This window comes from Aspergillus caelatus (genome assembly GCF_009193585.1).
Source record: "Aspergillus caelatus strain CBS 763.97 unplaced genomic scaffold BDV27scaffold_406, whole genome shotgun sequence".
NCBI lineage: Eukaryota > Fungi > Ascomycota > Eurotiomycetes > Eurotiales > Aspergillaceae > Aspergillus > Aspergillus caelatus.
Window position 1 is genome coordinate 1 of NW_022475669.1, and position 21,475 is coordinate 21,475.

The 21,475-nt window shown below is 48.8% G+C and overlaps 8 protein-coding genes across 8 annotated transcripts; 3 read left to right on the top strand and 5 right to left on the bottom strand.

The window, feature by feature from the left end:
* The first annotated feature begins 325 nt into the window (after positions 1-325).
* Positions 326-3,395, top strand: tktA (transketolase tktA). Its single transcript, XM_032077644.1, has 7 exons — positions 326-506; positions 579-643; positions 946-1,088; positions 1,151-1,235; positions 1,300-1,594; positions 1,662-3,025; positions 3,091-3,395. The coding sequence occupies exons 2-7, from the start codon at positions 590-592 to the stop codon at positions 3,202-3,204; spliced, it is 2,055 nt and encodes a 684-aa protein (XP_031920823.1). The 5' UTR covers positions 326-506; positions 579-589; the 3' UTR covers positions 3,205-3,395.
* Positions 3,396-3,496: 101 nt separating this feature from the next.
* BDV27DRAFT_138761 (spermidine synthase) lies at positions 3,497-5,468 on the bottom strand. The gene is made up of 5 exons (XM_032069311.1): positions 5,188-5,468; positions 4,792-4,972; positions 4,580-4,727; positions 4,287-4,524; positions 3,497-4,036 (listed from the first exon to the last, which is right to left on the bottom strand). The coding sequence occupies exons 1-5, from the start codon at positions 5,360-5,362 to the stop codon at positions 3,756-3,758; spliced, it is 1,023 nt and encodes a 340-aa protein (XP_031920824.1). The 5' UTR covers positions 5,363-5,468; the 3' UTR covers positions 3,497-3,755.
* Positions 5,469-6,511: 1,043 nt separating this feature from the next.
* Positions 6,512-7,590, top strand: BDV27DRAFT_170162 (uncharacterized protein; the record flags this gene model as incomplete). The annotated part of the gene is made up of 2 exons (XM_032075222.1): positions 6,512-6,653; positions 6,818-7,590. 2 exons carry the CDS (start codon positions 6,512-6,514, stop codon positions 7,573-7,575), a joined length of 900 nt encoding a protein of 299 aa, XP_031920825.1. The 3' UTR covers positions 7,576-7,590.
* A 312-nt stretch (positions 7,591-7,902) lies between these two features.
* On the bottom strand, positions 7,903-8,559 carry BDV27DRAFT_164231 (uncharacterized protein; the record flags this gene model as incomplete). Its single annotated transcript, XM_032073662.1, has 2 exons — positions 7,903-8,281; positions 8,480-8,559. The coding sequence occupies 2 exons, from the start codon at positions 8,557-8,559 to the stop codon at positions 7,903-7,905; spliced, it is 459 nt and encodes a 152-aa protein (XP_031920826.1).
* Positions 8,560-9,721: 1,162 nt separating this feature from the next.
* On the bottom strand, positions 9,722-10,732 carry BDV27DRAFT_138763 (ubiquinol--cytochrome-c reductase subunit 8). Its single transcript, XM_032069312.1, has 4 exons — positions 10,629-10,732; positions 10,429-10,454; positions 10,052-10,229; positions 9,722-9,974 (listed from the first exon to the last, which is right to left on the bottom strand). Exons 1-4 carry the CDS (start codon positions 10,658-10,660, stop codon positions 9,920-9,922), a joined length of 291 nt encoding a protein of 96 aa, XP_031920827.1. The 5' UTR covers positions 10,661-10,732; the 3' UTR covers positions 9,722-9,919.
* Positions 10,733-10,861: 129 nt separating this feature from the next.
* Positions 10,862-12,132, top strand: phb1 (prohibitin subunit PHB1). The gene is made up of 2 exons (XM_032069313.1): positions 10,862-11,228; positions 11,289-12,132. Exons 1-2 carry the CDS (start codon positions 10,905-10,907, stop codon positions 11,805-11,807), a joined length of 843 nt encoding a protein of 280 aa, XP_031920828.1. The 5' UTR covers positions 10,862-10,904; the 3' UTR covers positions 11,808-12,132.
* Positions 12,133-12,143: 11 nt separating this feature from the next.
* Positions 12,144-13,620, bottom strand: BDV27DRAFT_80668 (25S rRNA (uracil2843-N3)-methyltransferase). Its single transcript, XM_032077645.1, has one exon. The coding sequence runs from the start codon at positions 13,518-13,520 to the stop codon at positions 12,162-12,164; it is 1,359 nt and encodes a 452-aa protein (XP_031920829.1). The 5' UTR covers positions 13,521-13,620; the 3' UTR covers positions 12,144-12,161.
* A 411-nt stretch (positions 13,621-14,031) lies between these two features.
* Positions 14,032-17,981, bottom strand: BDV27DRAFT_138767 (putative cell wall proline rich protein). Its single transcript, XM_032069314.1, has one exon. It carries the CDS (start codon positions 17,379-17,381, stop codon positions 14,637-14,639), a length of 2,745 nt encoding a protein of 914 aa, XP_031920830.1. The 5' UTR covers positions 17,382-17,981; the 3' UTR covers positions 14,032-14,636.
* Positions 17,982-21,475: the final 3,494 nt, after the last annotated feature.

The following is a 21,475-nucleotide window of genomic DNA, read 5'->3' on the forward strand; positions in this document are numbered from 1 at the left end:
GGGGCACGGGTTGATTCCTGAGGCAGCCACAGCTTGGGATCCTACGAAAGTTTCATTGAAAACGATCGACTGCATTTGATAGTTTTGAGGTTGGGCAAGCATGCGCTAGCAGACTGAGTCCTCAATGGCTATGATATGAGGGCGGATAGGGGATTATTGCCGTATTCGTGATGTTTGGATATTTTATTTTATTATTATTTTATTCCTTTTAATTATTTTCTCAACAGAGAAGAAATCAGGACCAAAGTGACCGGTGAGCATCTCCAGCCCCACCGGAAGACATCATTCCTCCTTCCTCCCCCACTTGCATCCAATCAGTGAGAGTCCTGGACCCCTCCATCATTAATCATTGCCATCCCAGCATCTCCTCTCCTCTTCTCCTTCTTCTTTTCTTTCCTCCTTCCTCCATCTCCTCTCTCATTCTTCCATTTCTCTTCATCTCTTTTTCTTCTTCCCCTTGAAACCTTGTTTTTCCATATCTTAATTTACGAGGAAGAACAGGAATAGTAGGTCCCCCCTCATCCCACTTCTCAACCGTTGAGGTGGAAAGCTAGCTGTCTAACCTTCACCCGCATTAGACACTGCAATCATGGGTTACACTGATTTGGATCAATTGGCTATCAACACGATCCGTGTTCTCGCGGTATGCTCTCATCTCCCGTCTGCTTCCTATTTGCCCGTTCCCGAGTCCTCGAGTATTCCATGAGAAACAGGGGTGTTGCGAAGTTCTGGCTATGCCAACGGCCGCCGTCTTCTGGATCTGAATGCCATGGGATGCCTCGTCACGGTTCATCACTGTCAATGGCAATTCCTTCCCCAGAGTCTCAATTCTCTTCTAGTCCTCTTTTTCAGCGGGGGCTTACCCATTGAGAACATGGGGGCTGTTGCAGAAGGCCATTCCTTGTTCTGGATCAGTTGACATCATACTAATCTCATGGTCTGTAGGTCGATGCCACCTCCAAGGCCAACTCGGGTCACCCCGGTGCCCCTATGGGCATGGCCCCCGTTTCTCACGTTCTCTTCAACAAGTTCATGAACTTCAACCCCCAGAACCCCGACTGGGTTAACCGTGATCGCTTTGTTCTCTCGTAAGTTTCCCGTGTTGTTTCTCCCCAAATTTTAGGACTCCTCGCTGATAACGCCATTTCAGTAACGGCCACGGTTGCATGCTCCAATATGCTCTTCTCCACCTCTTCGGCTACCAGCTCTCCATGGATGACCTGAAGAACTTCAGAGTATGTCTCCTAACTTAAACCAGAGTTTGAAAGAACTAAATGGTCTAACTGGATCCCCGCGTAGCAACTCGACAGCATCACCCCCGGTCACCCCGAGGCTCACGACACCCCCGGTGTTGAGGTCACCACCGGTCCCCTGGGTCAGGGTTTCTCCAACGCCGTTGGTCTGGCTATTGCTCAGGCTCACACCGCCGCTATCTACAACAAGCCCGGTTATGACCTCATCAACAACTACACATACACCTTCTTCGGTGATGGCTGTGCCATGGAGGGTGTTGCCAGTGAGGCTGCCTCTTTGGCTGGCCACCTGAAGCTTGGTAACCTCATTGCCATCTACGATGACAACCATATCTCCATCGGTAAGCAATCAAGCCTCTGGATTTTCTTTGCGCAGGTCTTACTAAACGAATGTTCTCATTTTACTAGACGGTGACACCAAGTGTGCTTTCACCGAGGATGTCATGAAGCGTTTCGAGTCCTACGGCTGGCACCACGTCTGGGTCAAGGACGGTGACAACGACCTTGAGGCCATTGAGAAGGCCATCCAGGAGTGCCGTGAGGTCAAGGACAAGCCCTCCGTCATTCGTCTTACCACCACCATCGGTTTCGGCTCCAAGCTGCAGGGTACCGGTGGCGTTCACGGTAACCCCCTGAAGGCTGACGATGCCGAGAGTGTCAAGGCCAAGTTCGGCTTCGACCCCAAGCAGAGCTTCGTCGTCCCCCAGCAGGTCTACGACCTCTACCACAAGACTGCTTCTCAGGGTGCTGCTAAGGAGCAAGAGTGGAACCAGCTCTTTGAGAAGTACGCCGCCGAGTACAAGGATGAGCACGCTGACCTCACTCGTCGTCTTGCTGGCAAGCTTCCTGAGGGTTGGGAGAAGAGCCTGCCCACCTACAAGCCCACCGACTCCGCTGTCGCCTCCCGTAAGCTCTCCGAGGCCGTCCTGGAGAAGGTCCACAGTGTCATCCCTGAGCTGCTTTCCGGCTCTGCTGATCTGACTGGCTCCAACAACACCCGCTGGAAGAACGCCGTCGACTTCCAGCCCCCTGAGTACAACATTGGTGACTGGTCCGGCCGCTATCTCCGCTACGGTGTCCGTGAGCACGCCATGGCTGCTATCATGAACGGTCTTGCCGCCTATGGTACCGTCATCCCCGCTGCCGGTACTTTCCTGAACTTCGTCTCTTACGCTGCCGGTGCCGTCCGTCTGTCTGCTCTCTCCCGCGTTCGCGTCATCCACGTCGCTACCCACGACTCGATCGGTCTGGGTGAGGACGGTCCTACTCACCAGCCTATTGAGACCCTGGCTCACTTCCGTGCTCTCCCCAACTGCATGGTCTGGCGTCCCGCTGACGGCAACGAGACCAGCGCTGCCTACTACTCTGCCCTCACCTCCAAGCACACCCCCAGCATTCTGGCCCTTACCCGCCAGAACCTGCCCCAGCTTGAGAACTCCAGCATTGAGGCTGCTCTGAAGGGTGCCTACGTCGCCATCGAGGCCCCCAACGCTGCCGTCACCATCATCTCTACCGGTTCCGAGGTCAGCATCGCCATCGAGGCTGCCACTTACCTCAAGGAGAAGCACAACGTTGTTGCCCGTGTCGTCTCCGTTCCTTGCTTCGAGGTCTTCGATGCCCAGGACAAGGAGTACAAGCTCAAGGTCCTCCCCGACGGCATCCCCGTCCTCTCCGTCGAGGCTGCCTCCACCATGGGCTGGGAGCGTTACGCTCACGAGCAGTTCGGTCTCAACCGCTTCGGTGCCTCCGGCCCTTACAAGCAGGTCTACGAGGTACGTTATCTGTTCCAATTCCTATCATATCTTGTTAAATTGATGCTAACTTTGCTGTCCTACAGAAATTCGAGTTCACCCCTGCCGGTATCAGCAAGCGCGCCCTCGCTACCATCGACTTCTACAAGGGCCACACCGTGCGCTCTCCCATCAACCGTGCTTTCCAGCAGATTCTGTAGATGTCCTTTGTTAGCGTGATGATGCCTGTTATGTTTCGTTTTAATGAATCTATGGGACGATGTTGATCTCTGGGAGCAAAATATCCAGGGAGAAGTCCTATGCTTTGATGATTTCGTTTGAAAATTCCCTTTTGGTAGATTTAGAGGGACGAGGCCAAAAATGAAGAATACCATGTTTATGTTCAAGTTCAGTTGATCCTAAGCGTAATATGTAACGGTTCAAAGTAAAAAAAGACTTAGATGACAAATAGTGTTACGTCTATTAAAGAGGATCGGAAGACAAGCACGCTACTTTATACGAAAATACTTTTTATCCTTTATTGTTGTATGCCACGGACAATGCTGCCCGTCTCTGTAGAACACGAGTAGGACATCATCACAAAGGAGAGGAAATGTAATAAAGACAAAGAAGAACAAAGAGAAATATCTCTTGTTGTATTCATCATCATCAAATCATCATCGATTATCCGCCACGATGGCGCCTCTAGATGGGAAACAGCGTCCGCCCCAAACAGATTTCATTCAAAAGGGTGCGAAGGACCAATATCAATCTAGTTGTTCAAGGCCTTACGGGCAAAGTTGGGGAGAACGAAGCTAGCCCGGTGGATATCCTGGTTGTAGTAGCGGCAGAGACGCTCCTCCTCCTCGCGAGTCCACTTGCGGACGGGCTCACGCACGTTGCGGTCCGCATCCTTGCAGCAGACCATGAAGCCAATCTGGCCGGAGGGGTAGGTGGGGATGGTGGTGTAGGCGTATTCGGCGACGGGGAAGACCTCATTGCAGGCCTTCTTGAGGTCGGTGATCAGAGAAAGGTGCAACCACTGGTTCTCGGCTGCACGTGTGAAAATGCTAACCCAAACCGATTCCCGGGGGAGTCGGGTGGTTTGGGGCGTAATCTAATTAGTTTCATGCTCTTCTGATTCATTCAAGGGTGGTCAACATGAAAAAGGGGAGGGGGGGGGGCAGGGAGAAATTGCGGGAAAAGGGTAGTACAAAAGAAAGAAAAAAAAAAGAAAGAAAGAAAGGAGAAATTTCGGGTAGCCACAGGAAGAAGACAGGGGGAAGGAAAGGCGACGAACAACCTTGTGTGGTGATGACACCTCCCTCACGGAGCGCATCGCTCAGGAGCTCAAAGTAGGGCTTCTGGAAGAGGCTCTCGGCAGGACCCTCAGGGTCGGAGCTGTCAGTGATGATGACGTCGAACTCGTTCTTGTGGTTCTTGAGGAACTCGAAGCCATCGCCGACGTGGGTCTTGACGTTAGGGTGCTGGAAGCCGATGCTCATGCCGGGGAGGTACTTCTTAGAGAGCCGGATAACAGCCTAGTAAACCAAAATTAGTTCAAGGTTACCCGGAAATGAATCCAGGGCTGTATACCTCATCGATATCGCACAGGATGGCCTCCTCGACGGTCTCGTGCTTGACAACCTCACGGAGGACACCGCCATCTCCACCACCGATGACCAGGACCTTCTTGGGGTTGGGGTGAGAGTTCATGGCCAGGTGGGTGATCATCTCCTGGTAGCTGTATTTAATTAGCCGATGTGCTTCGCAACTCGTGGGGTAAAGTTTGGACCAAGGCGACGTACGAGAACTCATCCCGCTCAGTGCACTGGATGACATTGTCCAGGACGAGGACAGTGCCGTAGTCGCTGCTCTCGAAGATGAGGACGTCCTGGTACTTGGACTTCTCGTGGTGCAGGATCTGGTTGACCTTGAGGCTCATGGCCTGACCAGGCCACATGTCGGACCGCTCGGAGAACCAGCCATCTGGGCAGGAAAAGTGATGTTAGCGAAGGCATGCCAAACATTAAAAGGGATCACAATGGCTATGCGACGCAATTGAAGCGCTCATTCGATTCAATCCGAGATTTGATCACCGTCAAGGGGGTTGTTTAAGCCATTGAGACGTGCAGATTGGTGGGTGATGAGGCGGGGTATCTTTTTGATTGATGGAGGGGCAGATCATGAAGAAAGATACGTACCCTTAATAGTGGGGTGAGTGATCTCGGACATGGTGATGGAATGGGAGAAGTGCGAACGAAAAAGAGTATGAGAAGCACGAGAAGGTAAACGTCGAGAGAGAGAAGAAGAGAAGGAGGAGAAGAGGAGAGAAGAAAGAGAAAGCGAAGAAGATGCGCGTGCCAAGTGGGGGTTCATCGATATGCGTATTTTGGGTATCGACCGTGGTGTAAAAGTAGTGTATTGGGGTTACATCCGTAATTTTGAGAAATTTTTCCCTCTCTTTTTCCCGTTTTGGGGTGGGGATTTAGGCTCTGTTTACAGAAAGTACTCTCACCCCCCATAGAAGTCTTTTTCTTTGAGAAATAGACAAGGTAATTGATGGGTCAATTGAGCGACCGCGTCCATTCAGAAAGCACACTAGCCCTTTCCCAAGGACTCAATTGAGCGTAGTCATTGGTTCATCCTAAGAATGAAGTAAGAACAAACTGTTAGCGGTCCCATCCTATCTTACCCTAAAAGGGAAAAACTATCGCCGGAAATGATCCCCAGACACTACTACATCAAGAGATTGTATACAAGGAACAAGAACAGAAAAAATGGTTAAGAACGAGACCATCTCCTAGCAAGAACAAGTTGAAGATGGTCAGGTATACTAATCTAGAATCTTGGAAGATCAAACACAGCTACCACTAGTAGTACAACTACCATATCATCCACGTATCTCCCCACTTCTTAAAGCAAAGGAGTTGATGAGTTGACTTCCAGATCAATATAGGAAAACAATGCCAGCAAATTAAAACTGGTAACTCTGACAGTAATGTCAGTCTAATATACACTTTGAGGAACAACTTCCAGTTCCAACCGTTAGCCATATAGCTTCTAAACAAGGATGTTTAGTTCCTGCATACTGACCCTGGGGTATATCCATCTATCTATCCACTGATATAGCCTTATCTGTCTAGATTATAAGTATACATACACCCCATGAGCACGGACAAGGAGTTGCTTACCTTATATTTATAATATTTTCTTTGACAATTGACATTGACATTGCTTAAGCATGTTCCCTACCTGATATCATCATGCACCAAAAAGCCACCGAAACGTGACAAACATCTCAACCTCTCAATGTGCATGTATTTTCTTGGTAATCTGCGTGAATGTAGCCCATCTATTTACTGTCAGTGTAACCCCAGAAACGTATTTACTACCCCAGCTCAATCACACCAAGAGCCTTATCCCCATAAAAACACACTCGGCCACCCTTCTAAAACACACGCACTCACACCTATGTTCATCAAAGAGTACACTTTTTTCTACAAAAGCTACGCACAAGGTTACAAAATGAGTAGTTTGTCAACAGACTCGTCAACCATTCTAGCAGATCAACATGCATCTGAAGTTCTTCGGCTATTCCGCGCAAAACATGAAGCTTTCTACATAAATGGTGTGGAAAGTGCAGTCCGGCATTTAGCCTCTCAAACGGGTACGTACGTCCCACAGGGAAGAGTATAGATGCTCACTAATAAGAGATATCCAAAGATATGACCCACTTCAGCCAGACCGCAGTCGAGCTCCTAGTCACCTTAATATCACTGCCAGAATCCATCAAGCTTAACGTCAGAGAAAGCCTCGTGGCATGGTTGACAGCCATTGTAGAGGAAAGATGCTCACCCACTACAGTGGCGCCGTTCCTCGAAATCCTGGTTGGGGCAAAGAAGGTCAGAAACAAGGGCGTCGACAGTTTTGACATCTGGAAGGCAGTGAACACATACTTTGGGAATAGCAATACCAAGATCATCTTCCCCTTCCTGTCACTCCCCTTTGAACTCCGCCTGATTATCTACGACAACTACTTCGAGCTCGAGACAACCAACGCCAGCAAAAAGCTGATAGATCATGTAGTTCCCCGTGGCGAAAACAGACTTTCTCTAATGAGTGTCAACCATCAGATCTATTTCGAAGCTCGCAAGGTTCTCTATACGAACTTCGCGTTCGGGCTGAAGAGCGTGCCTCATCTGCGACAGTTCTTTAACAGTCTTAGAGGCTATAGCTACCAGATTATCCGCAAGTTGCAGGTTGAAGATATTTCCGCTGAGCATGTGAATACACTTGCGCAAGTACTATCTGGCCATGGGTTGTCGGGCGTCCGATCTCTGAAGCTGATAGCAACGTCGCGTTATATGGGTCCAGCGTCTCTGAGGGCCCAAGTCGGAAGATCTAGGAAACGTCCAGTATACCCAGTATTTAAAAAGAAGTTGCGTATAGCGGTGGACAAGTTGTTTTATCGCAGTGGCGTTTCTGTTCCTAAGCCGCCAACACTTATCTTGGTTGATTTCCTTAAGGATCCGAGATGGGATGTCGGATTTCCTAAGTTTTGGGCAGTCACGGTTACTTGGAAGGAGTAGTCGGTAGCACTGGAGTGATATGTTGAGAGTCAGTAGGTTTGTCCTACATCTTGTTGGCATAGCAGCAATAGGTGTTTTGAGGGTAGGTTATTTGGCTGGTCAAGAATGACAATGTCCCTTGTGAAAGCAATTTCATTACTTCTTGTCGTAATCTGACAGCCTCGTATGGAATGAAGAAAAAAAGTATATTATTCAATAGTGTGTTGGCACAACTTACGTCTAACGCTGACCAAAAATCACGATCTAGCAATCAATGCCTGATTCAACTAACACTATTTTCATATAGCAGAAGAACCAGTAACTGGTAAACCAAGATAGGGACGACAATCATCTCAACTTGTCTAGATTTCCCTTTTTCCACATCTCATCATCCATCCCCGCCAGCGCGGTCACCGTTTGTTGTTGAACCTGATTGAGCTGTTCGGACGGCGTCACTTTCATATGCTTATGCACAGGACCAAAAACCAACGCTAAAAGACCTTCGAGAAGTATGATGGCGCTAAGACTAGATGAGCTTAGCAAAGCATCAAATATGGCTGTGACCGCGCCAGGATAATTATATGCATTGATTGTTCCCAGAACTCTGGCATCCCCTGCTTTGACCGGGAACGGCGTTCTGCCGGAGCACTTTCGTGAATCAAGTGCCATAAAGGAGGGGCCTGTCAAGCTGCTTATCAATACATCGATATGCTCACGCTCCTCATATCTGAGGCGAATGAGCGCTTCTGCCGCAGCCCATCAAATGAAGGGACGCGCATCAGTCTAGTAGCTGCGTAAACGAGAGACCAATTTCCTCCGGTCGAGCATCATCAAAGCGCCAATTTAACAAGTCGAGTGAGGCAATGGCACTGGCAAGAACTATAATTTCTTTCACCTGCTCAAGGACCCGTTTCAAGACACTAACACTGTCATGATATCCTTCGCCAGGAGCTTCCCAGGAAACCACGCAAGCGCATAGGCAGCCCCAGGACCTTTAATAGACATTGTAACGCTCAAGACAAGTCTCAGCTTCGTACGCTGCAAGCTCATCCTTAGAGCGCCTACGATACTTTTCGATCATCCTATTGCGGAAATCGATGCACGAGGCTCTTTCCTCGTGATTCTTTGCCCGATTGACGAAACTTCTATACGACTGGTGATTTCCACTTCAAACTCCGGAGCCTGTTTCTTCTCCGTGGATTCCTGCCATTTAGTAGGAACGTATTCGCATAAAAGTGTAACAGGTGGTCAATTAAAAAGACCCGGTCAGGGGTGGACGGGGAGCCAAGAATTTTCAATAAATAAGGAACTGCTAGGCAGTGGCTACATAACGATCACCTTGATGGAATATGTTGCCGCAGAAGGATAGCTGGGCATCCTCTCATTGGACGGAGGGAGCCCCAATCGATGGAATCGTGAAGGCCGAGGGGACTGGTTTCTGCCATTCTGATGTATCTCTAAGGACTAGCAGAGCATTTAATACTTCAATTGCGAGAGTCATCATCTGCGGACGAACATGTGGTTAGATAAGAGGTTGAGGAAAGACAACAGGTAGTGTCTCAGTTCTACCTAAAAGTCACATCGTGCCCAACAGTAGGCTTGCTTTTCATCATTTCCTCTGACTTTTGAAGCTGCTCGTATGTAGTGATTGACAACCATTCAATGTGAAGGGGTGGTCGGCATACTCCCTAAACATCCAATCACAGAATAATATTGGACCTTTCGCAGGACCGGAATCCCCAGCTCATCATACAGACAGAATTGATATCTTTTTGGTTATAATTCTCACTGAACCAGCCTGTATTTAATTATGCATGAAACCTTGTTTTTGTTAAAAAAGAGCTTTCATTGTGAAGCTAGTACGGAGTAGCGGTATACTACGCAGTATACTCCGTACACACGTTCAAAGTTGTAATCCTATGCCCAGGTGATATCGACCGCCTTCCTATATCAGCCTAAGCAAAGCGGTCCTGTTTGCAGTCTGGGTGAATTGGCCAATCATAACCTGTGGATCCTATGCCAAATTCAAGTCATTTGATTGGAGCTTCTCCCAAATCCAATGTCAACCTGCCCACATAGAAACATCTTATCGAGCTACCAGACGGTAAATAACTCGTTTTTTGATTTCTCGTTACTAGTGTGAGCATAAATATAGCATTCTTATCTGATTTGAGGCGCGAGGAGCAGATCCACGACACCGAATTATAGTCGCAGGAGTCATACGCATCGTAGCATAATAGAACCCAAGAAGCATGGATCGGACAATGGAACACGCATCGCATTCGATTGCTTCTAGTTACTGTACATTGCAATCCCACTCCTTTATCCTCCAGTTTGAAATCATATCACCGGTTTATATCACCATTTACTCGTCACCACCCTCAGCAAGGCGGCCAGGCTTGGAGTTGAGGTAGTGGTTCCTAAACGTTGTAAGTTAGTCATTAATTTACCCACATTCGATGGCCGACTGTGAATTGACAGGGGTATCAGCACGTACCTCTCAATAGCCCAGTCCATGGCGGCGTAGGCGATGATGAAGGGAGGAGCGACGTAGAGAACCTGGTGTCTGAATCTCCGGAAGGTGTTGAAGAAAGCAGCGTGGGCGGTACCGGCCAAGGGGCGCTGACGGTTGGGAGACAGAGAGTAAGAGGCGATGCGCTGGGGGGTAGGGCAACCTAAAAAAGGATAAGGGTATCAGTATCGGTGTCGGATGAAGATGCCATCTCGCGTCTCTCTGCTGGCAAGTCCGCAATCATTGGAATTCATATTTTGAATTTTCGAGATTTGTGTACTAAAAGGCGTCCAATTGATCGTGCTTGTGCTCTTCGAGATGGCGCGAAATTTCTCACTGAATGCGAGGGCTATGGGACCTACCGAAATCACCCCAGGTACCGAGGAAACTGTTCATATCCTATAGTTAGCCACTTCTATCTTCATTGTACCCCACATGGCATCAGATAAAGAGTCATCCTGGCGTGAATTGCAAAGCACAGGCCGGCGTAGTTGAACCGCACCCGTCCGGAAGACCCAGGGAACGAAAGCCCACCACAGCACCAAATGCAGGGATTACTTACACTCCGTTCTTAGGATCCAAGTGGCCACCCATTTTGAAAAATTGCGTCTGAAATTAAACGATTGGAAATGCGGAGAAGGTGGAACGGACGAGACTAAGAGCAAAGAGAAAGACGAGGTTCGAGTTCGGGCCAAAACGGCGAAGTTGGGAAGATGAGGTTTCCGTCCGGCACTAGTCCGCATCGGGACAGCATGCGAAAAGCCCGACATCATCAAGTTGATCCAACCCTTTGAAGCTCCTCATCGACTAATCATTAGTGAACAATCCCCCTCTCACCATGGCGGCAAACGGTCTCTACAACATCTACCGTCTGGCTCTTCCCGTCGCCACGGGTGCCCTGATCTTCAACAACTCTATTTACGACGTTCGTGGTGGTTCCCGCGCTGTCATCTTCGACCGGTTGTCTGGTGTGCAGGAGAAGGTCGTCAACGAAGGCACCCATTTCCTTATCCCCTGGCTGCAGAAGGCGATCGTCTACGATGTTCGGACTAAGCCCCGTAACATCTCCACCACCACCGGAAGTAAGGACTTGCAGATGGTCAGCTTGACACTGCGTGTTCTCCACCGTCCAGAGGTCCCGAAGCTGCCGGCCATCTACCAGGTAGGACACATATGCCCAAGTGATTGATATGATTCTTGGCCGGTATTGATTGCTCTTCAGTCTTACGGTACCGACTACGATGAGCGTGTTCTCCCCTCCATCGGTAACGAAGTCCTCAAAGCCATCGTCGCCCAGTTCGACGCCGCCGAGCTCATTACCCAGCGTGAAGCTGTCTCGAACCGTATCCGCACAGACCTCATGAAGCGTGCAGCACAGTTCAATATTGCCCTGGAGGACGTCTCGATTACACACATGACCTTCGGAAAGGAATTTACCCGCGCCGTAGAGCAGAAGCAGATCGCCCAACAGGACGCCGAACGGGCCCGTTTCATCGTCGAAAGAGCCGAGCAGGAACGTCAGGCCAACGTTATCCGTGCGGAGGGTGAAGCCGAGAGTGCTGATATTATCAGCAAAGCCGTCGCCAAAGCCGGTAGCGGTCTTATCGAGATCCGTCGTATTGACGCCAGCAAGGAAATTGCACACACCCTATCGACCAACCCGAATGTCACATATCTCCCTGGAAATGATGGCAAGGAAGGTGGTAAGAACACCAGCCTCCTTCTGGGGCTGAGGAGCTAAACGCGGTGTCCGGGTGTCGTTAATTTTCCGATATATTTTTCCTTCCACTCTCGCCTGAATTGATGTTGTATTTTTTGAACCTTTTCAACTGGACGGATCTATCTGGGCGTGCATGATCTCCCTCGGCGAATGATTTTGTATGGCTGGCTTCACTTTTCATTTTACTCTTTACCCATTTCGACCAACTTGTAGCAATAGCATATCCATTCCTCTCTACATATACTCCAAGTTACTTGGACGGGGCAGCTTGCATTAGATGACGGTAATGGTATCATTCTGTGAATCAAGCAATCCTAATATCACAATAACCTATCGTCTATTGCTATTACCTCAAATGTTCATACAACCCCTCCACTAATTAGCCAACCTCCGATAAATATGACCCTGATACCGCATATCCTCCAATCCAGCCCCTTCACCAACATCGTACCCCAGCCTAGCCGCATCTCTCCTCCACCACCGTGAATCCTGCGAATAGATCCGTTCCCATTTTCCCTCCGCAACAGAAAGAAGCGTATGATCCAAGAGGAACTTCATAGGATACTGGCGTTCCTGTACAGTGGCAGACGCAGCACCTTCCTGCGCTTTGCCCTTGCCGAGCTTCAGCGTAGAATAGCTTCCCGGGCTATCCACCACAAGAAGCAGAGTGCCCGGTCGTACGAGGTCCGTCGTGCGGAGCAAGAAAGCAGTGGCTTTCGCCATAGACGTAGAGAAGAGTTCATTCAACGTGAACATGAGCGTCACCATGACAGTAGCACTGCCCTTATCTGTATTCTCAAGATGGAGAAGATCCTTAAGCTGCTCTTCTGAGATAGAAAGAACATCCGAGCGTCTGAACCTAACCGCGAAGCCAGAGGCATCCTCACCCTCCTTCCCACCATCGCCACCACCTTTTCCAAGATTCAACAAAGGCGCCGGATGGGACCTCGACCCCATCACAGCCGGGGACCGGATAGTATAAGACAATCGATCAACAACGCTCGACCAGTCCGCAATATCAACAGCCGTCACCGAGAGAGCAGGATGACTTATCGATTTTGGCACAGAGCCCTGATCAGCAGCAGCGGCAGTATGATCACCCCCATCCAAGGAAACATCAGCAACACCAGCAGAAACAGCCTCCCCCCTCTCAACCTCATCCACTAAATCCCTCCAAGCAGCCGCCAGAGCAACGATCTCGGCGCCCGCACCACCTCCAATACAAACAACATGATTCGACCCAGTAGAAGACACCAACCCACCGTCCTGCTGCATCAGAACCTTCAACAAAGACTTGAAAACCCCCGCATACCCCAATGCCCTAGATGCGCTCCACCGCAACGCATAAGCCCTCAGTAGATCCTCATTTGCATCGGTAAATGCAGAGTCAAAGTCCCGATTGTAAAGATGAGATTTGATAGTCTGGATCAGCGTCTTGATATCCAACTGTCGAGGCTCTGGGGTAGTGGTAACATCTCCACTCTCATTTTTCCCGACATTTGCATTCCCACCATACACATCATTCAGCAAAGCCGATCTAAACACATTCAAAAGTAACTGCTGCAGCGTGACCGGAATAGTAGCCGAGAGATCGATCTGGTTGGTCTCAGATTCCGTCTGCGGTTTAGCCTGTCGTCGAGGGGCCTGCGCGGACTTCTTTTTCTCCTTCTTATTGTCGCGGGTGTGCTGTCCTTGAGAGGACTTTTTGGGCATGGTTGAGCGCGGTGGTCCCATTGTGTCTTTTTCTTATGTCTCTCCTTTTATTTCAATGTCTTGATGTAGGGACCGTTGATGGTGCTGCTGGAGAGATTATATTTTTTGGGTTCGGCTGTGGGGCACCGATAAAGATTTATATAAAAGTGGTGGTGAGAGTCGCGGAAGACTTTTGGGGACAATGTATGAAAATTTAGATTATCTCATTTTCTTTCTGGTATTAGAGAGATTTGATTTAGATGGACCGTCTTGACTTGTTGACTGTACTTTTGGTTCAGTGGTGCTGTTCAGTCACCTTTCTATTACTTGTGCCTGAGATGTAAGGCAACAACAAATTTGAGCTGCAACTCTTGAGTGATCGAATCTAGTAGTTGTTTTGATTGAACAGGCAGTTTCTCTTCACCACCCCAGAATGTCAGAATGGCATGCCCGCTGGAATGATAGGCTAGATCAAACCAGCGGTGCTTTTACATTTGAGACCAATCCTAAGATCTCTATAATGAACGATACTTTGTACCATGCAGTCAAATGCTGGAAATAGCACATAGTAGTATTGACAGAGAGAGTGTAGATTTGATACTCTATTCGTAGCTTCCAGCTCGTAGACTCGGATGCCAATAATCAGAAAGCCTCACAAAATATTGACCGGCGCCTCCAACGGCTAGCCGTTCAAATAAAAAAGATGGAAAGAAAAGATCCCATATTAACATGGCCAAGGGCGTGAATACCACATGGGTCAAACAAAAGACTAGAAGGCAAAGTGCACATCATATGACCGCCAAAATGATTCAGAAGAGGCAAGAAAGAAAAGAAGGGGAAAAAAAAAGGCTCTGAACGATAAACGAAAGACAATTAAGAGAGCGATATGTCCATAAACTGTAACCGGACATTAATGAAAGACGAGAAATGATGTAAAGAGAGTATTGGACTCTTACGCTTGTGAACACATATCAAAAGAGATTCGTCAGTTAGCCCAACGGAACAAGTGGGCAGACTGGAGAAAATAGAAAAAAAGATAAAAATAAAAGGGCGAGGCCAACAGAAACAATAAACGATCTTCCAAAGACCACGTCGAGGGAATCATATCAGAATAACTATGTACAAGAAGCGGATTCCTTTGTAGGATCGAGGTTTTGGTCATGACAGCCTTTCTTCCGGGACTGCACTCTCATTCAGTTTGTCCTTGTCCTTTGTCTTCCAAAAGTGCATCAATCGGCTGATCCGGTGGCTCTTCTTTTTTGCTTTGTCCGGTTCATCGATCGGCGGCTTTTCCTCATAACTTAGCTTACTCCTTTCCGCATGAGACCCCACAACCAACTTGGAAAGGCTGGCCAGACTTGATCGCTTCGAACTATTGGTCTGGCTACTGCGCCTGTGAACGGCCGCAGAAAATGACGCAGAGCGATCTGTAGACAGCCGAGGCCGCGGAAAGAAGGTCGCCGAGAATCGGTTCAGAGGGTTCGTCGTTGTCGATGCACTGCTAGTCAACGAAGGCACATCTTCAACAGATGCATGGGGAAAGTCCATAGAAGGGTTGTAAGAAGGACTCGAAAAATTACGGTCAGTGGTGGAGGACGTTGTGATCGAGCGAGGGGCATCAGAGGAAGAGCCAGTGAAGTCAGGAGATGGAAAGGAGGAGTTAGACAAAGAACTGCCACCCTGAAGAGAGAAAGGAGGTATATTTGGGGTGAGTTCAATGGGTGAAGTGGAAGGCCTATTGTCAGCCGGTAGAAATCGTGGAGAAACATCGGGACTAGGAGGGACTCCCAGTCTGCGTTGCCAAAGCTCCTGTTTGATTATCTCCGCTGGTCCTGGGCTCTTCGGCCGAATGCTGAAAGGATTTTTTGCATTATGAAGCTGGCCAATTGCACACTGTTGTGCTACGAGACTGCTGCGACCCTGATATGTAGAGGTAGTGTTAGGCTCCGACGGCTCAGGCAGCCCGTCTTTCTGAATGCCGAGACCCGACTGCTGTGTATTAACTTCGCTCGTGTGTTCCCGAGTGAGAGTGTCCGAGCTAACTTTACTACCCTCTGATTGGAGGTCGAAACTTTCAGCACCGGAGGAAACAGCCTGCGCCGCAATATTTTCATCGCTGTGCTTGGGAGATTCACTGGTGGCTGCCAGAAAAGCGTCTTCCTCTTCTTCGTAGAACACATCGGGGTTTTCCAGGGACGCATTATTCGCGAGACGCGCCTGGTTGAGGAAGCTACGGTCAAAAGGAGGCATTTCCGGGGCACTTTCTGCACGTCGGTGATAGCGCATTTCTGGCCCGACAAATTCACCTCGTCGTCCGCCACTATACATCCGTTTCGTCGCTGCTGAGAAGCCGCTCTCAGGGACACAGCGGGATCGCCCATCAGGAGTATTGAAAGGTCCCAGAGCTGCATCCAGATCGATGATAGGGCTGAGAGCATCATTTTGTGTAACTTGCTCATAGAAGCTTCGTGGCTTCCACGAGCTTTCCAGGCTGATGTGAGGTTCGACTTCAGATGTGGGTTCATGCGATCTTGGCGCAGCGGGGTTAGTAGGGGTCCGAATGATGACGATATCCTCATCATCGTCAAAGTTCACGTCCACTGCTGACCCGAGATCTGAATTGGTTCTCTTAATCGCTGGAGTTGTAACTTCGGACTGATTCGTGTCGTCCTTCGTCTCATCTTTCTTTGATTGATGGCGCTTCCCCTTTCCTCGGGTAAGAATGGCCCCGGCCCAAGAACGTACTTTCTTCTGTCTTTTCTTATTCTTCGACTTTCTCTTCGAGGAAGATGTAGACTCAAACGACCCACGGGCGTCCTCGGTGGATGCATATGAATCACCATCGTCGGAAGAAGAGCGTCTTGAGGATGTTGTCCAGCGACTGTCGTCGCCATGATGTCTCCTCAATGCGGCGTCAATAATCCCGGAAGATATACTTTTGCGAAAACGAGAGTGTCCTGTGGCAGAAAGAGGCCGCTTCATCCGAGATGCATCATCGGTTCCACTGATCGTGTTTGGATCGAGCATCAGAGATGCATCCGCGGTTCTCGGTCTCGGCTTCTGAGTTCGATCCGCAGATGATGACAGCTCCCTTGTAGATGGACCAGGCTTTCCGCTATTTCTAGCTGTATCCTCCGGTCGTACTGTGCTTTCAGAATCTTTCGAAATTTCGGAAATCGGCCGCTCGTCGGTGAGACGGTCGCTTGCTGTTTCAAGCTGGACAGCGGGTAGGGATTCATCATTAATCATAATCTGGGGAGATGCGGGCGGAGTAAATCGACCTAAAGTAGTTGCTGAATAGCATGTGGGTCTAAGAGCCTCGTCAGATGCACCAAGATCACGCTTTGCGCCTGTCGAGAACAGTGGCGCGCTTCCGACAGTGGGCTTCAAATCGAGCGTATTTGATATAGCGGTTAGATCAACACTGGATATGGCCGCCGAGCGCCGATGGGCATGGCGACGCTTTCCAGGACCACCCGCACTGAAGCCCGGCCCAGGAACGGGTAGCTTAGTCGGTGTTGTATTTGGGTTTATCTCATTGCCGCGACTCGTCTCCACTGGCCCAGGGCTGACAAGTTGCTCCCCGCCGACGAACTCGCTACATCGGCGACGATGCCCGCCTGCTCGATTCACAGGGAGGTTCGGCATCGAGGGTTGCGATGAATGTGCGGATCCCGGGTTAAAAGAAAAGGCGGGCAGGGGCGGAGGCCCGCTAGATTGGGCTGTCGGAGTCTGAGTTGCATCTGGTTCCCGCGCTGGGAAGATAAACGGTGGGTTTGGAAGTGGTGTGGACATTGTCAGATTGCGGCGGCTGTGTCTGCCGGGGAACTGATCCGCAGAGTCGAGATACTGGGAAAAAGCTGACGTAGTCTGCGGCTGCAGAGGTAGAGAGATCGATGCCATTGTCGACCCTGATAACGTCTAAAGCCTGATTGCGAAATTACCGCGAGCCAACAACTGTCCGGTTAACCCCGTAGTAAGTGATCCAGACGCACAGATACCTCCAGACCAATATGACTTCCCTACGACCAATGGAAAGCCCGATGTTGTCTGGAGGCCTTCAATTTCCCATTGGCACCATTGATTATGCTGCACCCAAGCCACGCAACCTTGTATAACCAAGTGTCGAAACTCTATAACGTCAAACGGAGGAGGACCGGAGAAACGACGCTGCGTAAATCGACTACACCGAGGACGTTTAACAATCGAGCGATTCTGAAATGGACTGATGCGGAGGAAATGTGCTAAAACCGAGAATCAAGGTCTGTTTGTTGCGCCGGCTACGAAGGATAATACTGTAAGGAGCGGACGGCCCCGGAAAGGCCACGGAATTTGGGACGGAGTGTCGGAAGCGGAGGGAAACGAGGGAAAGAGTGTGAAAGAAGTAAAATAATAAAGATGAACAAAATAGTCAAGTAAGAGCGAGAGAAAGAACGGTAGAGAAGGGGGTAGAGGAGGTAAGAGGAGAAGGGGGGGAACGAGGAGAAAGAGGATCAACCTGGAAAAAGGAAAATGAAGTTGAAGGAAGGAGAAAGAGGAGTGAATGGGATGCTGAGATTAGTACCTAGTGTTAAAGGTGGAAAAGGCGCTGGCGTGCAGTGGAGAGGAGGAGAGACGGATGGCCGCAGGGGATGATTGGTTGGGAGAGCGGAGGGGCCGAGTCCGTACCATTCAATTACGGGTTATATTACGGGCGATGATTTTACTATTGGTGGTGCCCTCCTTTAGCCGCTCCATCCGATCGCCAGTCTGTCGTGTGGAGGGACGGGTGAACGAACTATCCAACACTCTTAACCCGAATATTATCGGTTCTCGTACCTGACTATGCACCGTAATATAGGTGCTGCGTGTAGAATGGTGGAAAGTGGGAAGTACAGTATAGCGATGTATATCGTCAGAATATCCCTGGCCTGATAGGTATCGTACATGCTACCTACTGGTCCTGAGGTAGATTATAATTACCAGGTTCTATGCCCAATTGGGGTCCCTCGGATGGATGCAGCCTTTGTTGTGTTGTTTTATTTGTTGTCATTGTTCCTGGACAAGAAAATAGTTCTCGGACAGTTGGCAAAACAGTCTTGCAGAAAAGAAAAATAAAATAAAATAATGACTAACAGGTGTACTTTCTATCTCATTGTTGCTTTACACATTACGGAAACCATCTTAGGTGAACTTAGTGAAAGACGTCATAAACCATTGTATTGCCACTGATACGAGCTCAATCCCTGGTTAGGGGGGAAAAGCAAAGCCCCGATTGAGATCTCGCTGCATCTCTGATATCATCTGGTATTATGGAGAAAAAAAAAAAGAAAGAAAGAAAGAGAAGAAAAAGCATGTACTAATCAAATCAACCATGGATCTCTTCCAAACCCGTTTTCATCTACATCAATAATAATAAAAATAAAAAATGGCAGTGCTATTATTGATTTGTTAAAACCCACTCCGTCCAGGCATCAATACACTATAGTGCCCGTACCTGAGTTGTCGACCAATGAAAAATCTCCGAGCTGGCAGCAAAATCTCGCTTGTCTCAATGGAGTTGAACAGCCGCCACCACTACACGCTTGGGACTAACTACTTTGGGCCGTAGTTTCATTAGGTCCCTAATAATGAGCGTAATGAAACTTTCCATCTTTGGCTGACGGTGCAGCCAGCAAGTGATCCTTGCAAAGGTTGACACGTCTTGTCTTATCCGGCAGGAGAAAAAGATTCAAAGAAGTAAAAATAATAATAGAAATAAAAATAGGAAGATAAAAAGAGAGCGATGGAAGAGGATTGAAACCGTAATCCGATAATCGTTTTTCGACGAGGTAGCGAGAGCGGACTCCAGAGAAGCAGACATTCACTCTGATTACTTACTCCGTATACCGACACTAATAATAGGTGTCGGCTACGGAGTACATTACTTGGAATTTGTCATAGGTACCGAGAATCGTACTCTCATCGTACCTTTTCCTTATCAATCCATGATCCTGCAATTGGTATCGTTTCTTGAATATTCTTTGAGAACTAGTAGTACTTCGGACTGGCTTTCGCAATCGCTCATTGCTAAGGTTCCAGGAAGTGCCACATGGATTGGTGGTTTCCACCTGCATGTGGTCGCAGATGGCCGCCGAAGGATTCAGCCCCCTGGCCATCGTCCAAGCAAGTCTTGAACTTACTACGTGGCTTAACTCCATGGGGACTGGTCCGTCAGTAACTAAGTCCCCAGACCGACAGCATCGTCCATGTCAGAATCCTTGTAACAGAAAGCACCGGCCGTGCCTATTGGCCATGGCCCTCCACTAACGGCTATTCTTCCTTCCCCCTAAAGCTACAAAACAAGGCGGGTGGAGAGGGAGATGTCGTCCATGTGTTTCACTCGTACGCTCTAACGCTGGTGTGGGGACTTGTAACCAGTCGATCCTTGTTGAATTGTGGGCTATTTCAGGAACGGTTCGTCTTTGGGTCGTGGTTGAAGCCTGGAATCCATTTGGTACTCGAAGTAACGTAGTATGTATTGAGTTTAGTCTCGTACTCCATAATCCTAAATTATGAACAACATGGAGGGAAATTTGGGGGAGTGTGATCGGACTGAAAATACTGATCACCCCAAGAGGGTCACAAGTGGGAAAAGTATGTAGTAATAGATAACCCAGCCGTCTCATCTAAATATCTCAGAGAGTTAATTAGTGAACCACGACTCTGCTAGTAATTCTTCAAACAAATCTCTCACTCTGGGTGTGCCCCTCGTGATCATCTCTGCTGTGACCATGATTGGACTGTCTTTATTAATTAGACTTTCGGCTTGAAGCCACTTCACGTCTGCAGCAATTCAGCCGAGTGGTTTGCTTAACCGTAGTCTCCCTGGATACCTCTGCCGATCCACCGCCATTCAGGGGGAATTGATTGGACGCGTTCCTGACAGCTACTTAATTTTTAATGAATTTAACTTCCCTAGCGACACAGAATGTAACTTTTATTGGAGGTGTCTCCTACTAATCTATCTACGACTCTTCGTTGAGGTGGTCAATCTCGGGATATCTCCGCATTCCCTTAAACTTCTAAGTTAACGAAGGTGATCAAATTGCCGTCCAAAAGACTGGAGACTGATAACATCTGCAGAAAGCGTGGATGCCTTAAGATGCGACATCGAGCGAATCATCAATGAACAAGGGGCCATCGGGTTCAAGATTGGAGGTGGAACCGATAAAGGCACCGCTCCATCCTCTCCGGAATACCTATGGGCTGATGCCACCCCGTACCTGTTTTGGTTAACCCTCGTTTGGGTACTAGGTAGCAACAAAACCACCTTGCATGAAGTCAAATGGAGACTCCTCTTTGCCTCCCCCATACATGACCATACAATAATCATTGGAGATAATCCTAATTACCGCTGTAATACATCCATACAATAGCCCATGCCAATGCAAGGGGCCGCGGTCCCTGTCCAACCCGCCATCGCCACAATGCCAGATCTATCCCACTCGTGAAGCCTATCTCACCGTACGGAAATATTCTCCCGGGGGTAGTTGACTTGGTTATTGCGTTGTGTTTAAATCCTATGTGCTCCGGATTCTGTCGAATGTTCACAGCAACCTTCGACGGTGTACAAGATCATTGAAAATTGATCCACGGTTCAACTCGGGAATCGTTCTATTTTCCCTTCCAGAAGGATTGTTCGAACCATGGAACCGGCCGAGTTGGAAATCGATCGATCCACTCCGCAATCATTGAAAGGGAAAATTTTTGCTTTTGAGGCAACGGCCATGTCCGATCGCCGTGATGTCAGTTAGACGTTTCGGCGATTTCACTACTTTGTGTCATGCGGGATCCACGGTACAGAAGGCTGAAGTCCAACTTTTGGTGCCTACGACGTACTGATACTCGAAGTACCCTTCTGTCTTAGGTACCCTTCTCTTGCATATTTTGTTCTCTCCCTATGGGACCCAAGTTACGCTGGCGAGACATCTCAATTACAGCTCAAAGTAAAAAAAGAGAGAGAAATAAAAAAAAAA

Bases quoted from the DNA above. Each gene is read 5' to 3' on its own strand.
- tktA (XM_032077644.1), top strand. From the start codon at position 590: ATGGGTTACACTGATTTGGATCAATTGGCTATCAACACGATCCGTGTT. The intron at 644-945 runs GTATGCTCTCAT...CATGGTCTGTAG, and splicing joins ACACGATCCGTGTTCTCGCG to GTCGATGCCACCTCCAAGGC. The intron at 1,236-1,299 runs GTATGTCTCCTA...ATCCCCGCGTAG, and splicing joins ATGACCTGAAGAACTTCAGA to CAACTCGACAGCATCACCCC.
- BDV27DRAFT_138761 (XM_032069311.1), bottom strand. From the start codon at position 5,362: ATGAACCCCCACTTGGCACGCGCATCTTCTTCGCTTTCTCTTTCTTCT. The intron at 4,728-4,791 runs GTACGTCGCCTT...AATTAAATACAG, and splicing joins ACTGAGCGGGATGAGTTCTC to CTACCAGGAGATGATCACCC. The intron at 4,525-4,579 runs GTATACAGCCCT...TTGGTTTACTAG, and splicing joins TCCTGTGCGATATCGATGAG to GCTGTTATCCGGCTCTCTAA.
- BDV27DRAFT_138763 (XM_032069312.1), bottom strand. From the start codon at position 10,660: ATGGGTGGCCACTTGGATCCTAAGAACGGAGT. The intron at 10,455-10,628 runs GTAAGTAATCCC...GGATATGAACAG, and splicing joins TTGGATCCTAAGAACGGAGT to TTTCCTCGGTACCTGGGGTG. The intron at 10,230-10,428 runs GTAGGTCCCATA...ATCCTTTTTTAG, and splicing joins CGGTACCTGGGGTGATTTCG to GTTGCCCTACCCCCCAGCGC.
- phb1 (XM_032069313.1), top strand. From the start codon at position 10,905: ATGGCGGCAAACGGTCTCTACAACATCTACCGTCTGGCTCTTCCCGTC. The intron at 11,229-11,288 runs GTAGGACACATA...ATTGCTCTTCAG, and splicing joins AGCTGCCGGCCATCTACCAG to TCTTACGGTACCGACTACGA.
- BDV27DRAFT_80668 (XM_032077645.1), bottom strand. From the start codon at position 13,520: ATGGGACCACCGCGCTCAACCATGCCCAAAAAGTCCTCTCAAGGACAG.
- BDV27DRAFT_138767 (XM_032069314.1), bottom strand. From the start codon at position 17,381: ATGGCATCGATCTCTCTACCTCTGCAGCCGCAGACTACGTCAGCTTTT.